This window comes from Stigmatopora nigra, chromosome 23 (genome assembly GCF_051989575.1).
Source record: "Stigmatopora nigra isolate UIUO_SnigA chromosome 23, RoL_Snig_1.1, whole genome shotgun sequence".
NCBI classification, from domain to species: Eukaryota; Metazoa; Chordata; class Actinopteri; order Syngnathiformes; family Syngnathidae; genus Stigmatopora; species Stigmatopora nigra.
The window spans coordinates 4,356,573-4,362,572 of NC_135530.1; the positions used below are offsets into that span (position 1 = coordinate 4,356,573).

General features: G+C 41.4%; 1 protein-coding gene across 2 annotated transcripts; it reads left to right on the forward strand.

Moving 5' to 3' along the window:
* Positions 1 to 750: 750 nt before the first annotated feature.
* Positions 751 to 4,586, forward strand: gpr85 (G protein-coupled receptor 85). 2 transcript variants are annotated; one of them, XM_077710078.1, is made up of 3 exons: positions 751 to 894; positions 1,529 to 2,820; positions 4,098 to 4,586. In XM_077710078.1, exon 2 carries the CDS (start codon positions 1,685 to 1,687, stop codon positions 2,816 to 2,818), a length of 1,134 nt encoding a protein of 377 aa, XP_077566204.1. In that variant the 5' UTR covers positions 751 to 894; positions 1,529 to 1,684; the 3' UTR covers positions 2,819 to 2,820; positions 4,098 to 4,586. The 2 variants fall into 2 exon arrangements, with proteins under 2 accessions (XP_077566204.1, XP_077566205.1); XM_077710079.1 differs by lacking the exons at positions 751 to 894; positions 4,098 to 4,586 and adding an exon at positions 938 to 1,120 and having other exon boundaries at positions 1,529 to 3,397.
* Positions 4,587 to 6,000: the final 1,414 nt, after the last annotated feature.

A 6,000-nucleotide genomic window follows, 5' to 3' on the forward strand; every position in this document is an offset into this window, starting at 1 on the left:
ATTACATTTCCTGATTTTCCTCCTTTTAAATCAATAATTTTAATTTTTTAATCATTTTTTCTGTTTTTGTTCAAAAATCATTTTGTAAGATCTAAAAATATATAAAATAGCTAATATAAACATTGTTTTAGACCTATAAAAAACTGAATATTCAAGGCTTTTAATCCAGTTCTTTTAATCCATTTATAAACATAAAAATAAAAATTTCAATGGCTGCCGGGTCTCCCAACTCAAAATGATTGGATGTCCACTAACGACAAATGCATTTACAGTGTACATTCTCAACTGCATGATGATTGGACGCAACACAGTTGGACTTCTATCATTATCTCGGGCAGGGCAACAACAAAAAAATATTATGCTGGAGTGCATAGCTGGCGGCCATCTTGGGTGGGGCAACCAGTGGTTAAAAACTGCAAAATAACAGAACACATAGCCGCAAAAGGTCCTTCCTTGGTTGCAACACTAAATAATATATGAACTCTATCCATTGACTTGATTAGAAAAACCACAAATATCTCTATCACGATTTAAATATATTTGAATCCTTAACATGTATTTTGCAGCCAAACAGTTTTTGTGTGTTGTTCCAGCATTTCTGAATCCCGCGTGTGCTGTTTTATCCAAGTAAATGAGATTATTAGATGTAAAAATGAAGATGTGGCCCAGTTGAGCGGACGAGAGCTGCTGCTTCTGCTGCAACAAGAGACAGGACGCGTCTTGGATCACAAATAGGGATGCAGGGCGCATGCGCACTGCTCCCCGTTAACTGTATGATATTCGCCGTGGAGGAAAAAAAGGGGGGCTGGCAACAATCGGGATTTTTCAAAGCAGCGACAAAACACGACGAAATAATCTCCAGGGAATGTGAAAAACGGACTCTTGTGGCAACAGGTACGGTTCACATCCATCACCTGATCGTGTCTTTTATTTTTGGTTTTGTATTTTTCCTTTTTTTTTCTCCCCATCGTGCATAGAGGATTTTTTTAGGGGGGTGGGGGGGGTGCTGCTGCTGTGGTTGAATTTAAACTGGGATTCATCGTCAAAAAACGGCTGCTTTTCTTCGTGTGACAATCGAAGGAGGCTGTTTTTTTATTCTCTCTCAATGGAAGTATAAACCGTAAGTACGTGTTTGGTAAAACGAGATTTGGATGCAAATGGTGTCAAATGTGTGCATGGGGAGGGGGATTTATTGCAGCCGATGTATTTATTTTTTTCATGCGACTTCATGCATGCGGGCAGTAGGGTGGGATCGAGACAGACAGAGAGAGAGTCGCTTTTTATTTATTTTTATTCATTTTTTTTACAAAGGGGGGAGGGGGTGATATAAAATGTCTTGCTCGCTCTCTTTTGAAAAAAAAAAAGATGTGGCTTTTATAACATTTGATTGCGCACTGGAGGAAGAAAATGAGCCCAAAAAAATGGCATCGGTGTGGCCATTTGAAATTTACAAGACACATTGCGGTGTTTGATAGGCGGATGATTTTTTGTTCTTCTTCTTTTTTTATTATTTTTTTGCTGGCTTTAGGTGTGATGAGACAAAGGAACAAAGGATGCCTTAGAGGAGAGGTTGCCTACATGCCCGGAAATCTCCCGAAAGCCCACCGCAGCCAAATGGATCTAACGCCTCCCCCCGCCTCCAGATCATGATACTAGGCTGAAGCTATCCCCCCCGCTTATCTTTATGATCCCTCCTCCATCTATGGCGAACTATAGCCATGCAGGGGACCACACCATCTTGCAGAATGTCTCTCCTCTCGCCACCTTCCTGAAACTAACCTCCCTGGGCTTCATCATCGGCGTCGGCGTGGTCGGGAATCTCCTGATCTCCATCTTGCTGGTCAAAGACAAGAGCCTACACCGAGCGCCTTATTACTTCCTGCTGGACCTTTGCGCCTCGGACATCCTGCGCTCGGCCATCTGCTTCCCGTTTGTCTTCACTTCGGTCAAGAACGGTTCGGCGTGGAGTTACGGCACCCTAACCTGCAAGGTGATCGCCTTCCTGGGCGTGTTGTCCTGTTTCCATACGGCGTTCATGCTATTCTGCGTTAGCGTCACGCGCTACCTCGCCATCGCGCATCATCGTTTCTACACCAAGAGGTTAACCTTCTGGACTTGCTTAGCCGTCATCTGTATGGTTTGGACTTTGTCAGTGGCTATGGCCTTCCCGCCAGTCCTGGATGTGGGAACGTACTCGTTCATCACCGAGGAGGACCAGTGCACTTTCCAGCACCGCTCATTCCGCGCCAACGACTCGCTAGGTTTCATGCTCCTCTTGGCGCTCATCCTACTAGCCACGCAGTTGGTTTACCTCAAGCTCATCTTCTTCGTCCACGACCGGCGAAAAATGAAGCCAGTCCAGTTTGTCCCCGCCGTCAGCCAGAATTGGACCTTCCACGGGCCAGGCGCCAGCGGGCAGGCGGCCGCCAACTGGTTGGCCGGATTCGGCCGGGGCCCCACCCCGCCTACCCTGCTGGGGATCCGGCAGAATGGCAACGCGGCGGGGCGGCGCCGGCTCCTGGTCTTGGACGAGTTCAAAACGGAGAAGAGGATTAGTAGGATGTTCTACATCATGACCTTTTTCTTCCTGGCGCTCTGGGGGCCTTATCTGGTGGCCTGCTATTGGCGAGTGTTCGCCAGGGGTCCCGTGGTGCCGGCGGGATACCTGACGGCTGCCGTTTGGATGAGCTTTGCCCAGGCTGGGGTTAACCCCTTCATCTGCATCTTCTCCAACAGGGAGCTTCGGCGCTGCTTCAGCACCACGCTCCTCTACTGCCGGAAATCCAGGTTACCGAGGGAACCCTACTGCGTTATATGAAGGTTTTTTTGTTTTTTTCATTTTTATTCTTATTTTTTACCCTCTTTACCGTAGCCCCACACCCATATTGACCCCCCTCTTGTACAGCTCTTTCTGTCTACGCTGTAAAGAAAAAAAAACTGAAAATTCATGTTCAAGTACTGGAAGCTGTGGTTGCCAGATTGACAGAGAAGTTAAACTCGCAGGTTTTAGAAACGCCAAATACACATGCAGGCCTTTTTTTTAGGTAATTGTTAATTTGACTTAGAAGTAGATTTAAGTGGGGAAATAGATGGAGAATAAAAACAAGAGTCGTAAAATATATCAATTTTTTTCCATACGGTAATTTTTCAGCACTAAAACAATCATTTTCTCCCCAAAAATTCCGCCCCCTTGCAATTTTCTGTGCTGATTTTATAGGCCAAATATACTTTTTCAAAGCACGTTGATTATGAATTGCAATTTTAACACACGAATGTATATTTTACAACTCAAACATTTTGCAACCCTGGCCACTAGGTGGTGCAAAACCACAATTAACAAAGCTAATCATCAAACAGTTATCCAATTGGCTATATCATATATCATATACATTTTCTCCATATTTTATACTTGTATGGATCAATTCAAATTGTATAAACCGTATAATAAACTTTGAACCATTTTTAAAAAAAAATTCGTAAAACCGATCTCGTTTTCCGCCTTTTCACTATATAAATAGAGCGCGTCAGCAAGCAATGTACCGTCAAGCTGTCAGCGCCATACAGCGACATCTACACCATCTTGAATTTAGTGCATTCTGATTGGGCAGACTAATTGGGCACCCTGTCCAGTTCCTAAAAGCATAGTGAATAGCATTGGTGAGCTAAATGCTAATCCTCGAGAATTGAAGCATATGCTAACAAGTCAAGCTAACTCATCCCCCAACAGACTGAAACAGGGCAGCAAAGAATGTATAAAAATGACAGTAATTTCTACCACATTTCAACTGTCCAAAACCAGTAAAATCCAGTTAAAAGGGCAACAATGACATTTTATGTGCATTGTTAAAACTCTATTAACATTTGCATTACGATTTTTGGAGGGGTATTAGCTCATAGCTAATAGCACAGCAGTCAGCATGCTTAATTGCTACAATATCACTTATTTCTTTGTTAATTTGACTATGAATATGCTTTTTTTGGTGGAATTATCAACGGTTCAATCCCGGCAACCACATCAGCCACTATTTTAACGTGAATTTGAATTTTTTAAACCATTTTTTTCTTACAGTGTATCTTTCTATCTCTCTCTCTGCTAGCTTTTCTTCTCCTCACCTCACCTCTCTCTCTACGCAACCCCCCTAAAAACGGAGTACAACAGGGCGGTGTAGATCGCCCCTTGTTTTTTTTTGCGTGGAACGCCATGCCCGTGCAGAGAAGCAAAAATTTCCGGGGGAACAAAAGAAAAAAGGAATGAAAACAGACAATGAAAAACGCTGTGGATTTTTTTCTGTTTTTCTCAAGATGCATTATTCCGTGAGGTGTGCAATACAAAGAAATTAGTCTGGGAGGAGGGAAAAAGAAATGATCCCTATCAAAGAATCACTGGAAATGTTTTGCATTTCTCCCAGTTGCACTACTAAAAAGATGTAAAGATTTTTTTTGTCCGTTTTTTCCTCCCAACTTAACGACGAATGCTTTAATTTGCAACAGACTACACAAAATTCGCTGTAAGTAAGGCAAAAAGTGTTGGAATGACACCATCAACAAAGGATAAGATGGTTTTTTTAATGTAAGTGGTAATTTTTTTTTTAATTGTTGTTCATTTAGGGGCGGGATCTGGGTGGGCTTGATGGGGTGGGCAAAGGGGGGATTTTAATCGACGTGTGGTTTTCTGAAGTTTCAACTAGAATGAATTTCTTGTAGTTTACGCCATGTCTCTAATAGTGTCCGCCATTGTTATTTTCTTATTGACGGAGGAAGGAAAATTATCATTTTTTTTCCTAAGAAAAGATGCTTTTGGGGGAAGAAACTTGTGCTTAAAAAAAAAAGACATTTGAAGCTAAATGTGTCATCATATCCACATGCACCCCTTAACAATCTCATATTGTTACTACCAATCCGGTTGTTCTTGCCTTAATGGTTCCAATGCTATTGTCATCTTAGCTCAGGGGTGTCAAAACTTTGGTCTGCGGGCCGAATTCATCTTAAATTGAGATAAAGCGGGCCGGACCAGTAAATTCATTGCAAAATTACATATAACTAACAATAAGCCCACTTTTTCCCCCTTTGTATTAGTCACTAATACTAATAATTAGTGCAAAGAATGAGTAAATTATCAAAATGTTTATCAACGGAATTTTCCTTTTACATTATGAACAATACATTATGAACAAAAGAATAACATAAGAACATAAATAAATGTCAATTCATGTTGTCTGCACGTACTAAAACACTCCGCCCTTAGCGGAAAATACAAGAACTACACTTTTTTAAAAGAAAATTCGTATTTTTCTATACAATGCAAAGCTTTCTTTTCCCCGGGCCGTACCAAACCACCAGACGGGCCGGATCCGGCCCGCGGGCCGTATGTTTGACACCCCTGTTAACTTAGCTCATTCAATACACTCCTGTGAAGTCATTCCTTGGATGCAAGGAGAATTTATCTCTCTCTCTATTTTGTTCTTTTCTTCTATTTCACTGCCACTGACGTTAACTGGAAAAGCTGGCAGCCATCACATGAAATGCATGTCCATTTTTTTTTTTTTTTTTAAAAGCTGGTCCACTATTTTTTTTTAGGTTCATGCTCAGAGCGCGTGCGCATCCGTCACTTCAAGACCAGAGCCTTAGTATGATATCTTGCACAATTTGTACAAAACTCCAAGAAAACAGGAAAAAAAACATCAAGTCAAAAGACAAAAAAGGGGGACATTTTAAAAGGCACACCGTCTTGTTTCTACTTTCCCTACATTTGCTCTTTACTGATTGTTTTTAATTCTTTCTCTCTCATGGCCATTTTTTTTAACAATTACTCTGTTCCTTTTTGTAAATTATAGATGGCGTGTAAGTATGTGAGTCATTTATTTACTTTTTTTTGGAGTCCCGAATGTGAGTACAGTTTCAGTTAGGATTGCATTTTGCTGAAAGTTAACTGTAACCTGTTGCTTTTTTTCCCAAAATAATAATAAAAAAAAGAAAGTTTCCATTCGCAAAATGGTTTAT

Excerpts from the sequence above, each read along its gene's own strand:
- gpr85 (XM_077710078.1), top strand. The coding sequence starts at position 1,685 with ATGATCCCTCCTCCATCTATGGCGAACTATAGCCATGCAGGGGACCAC.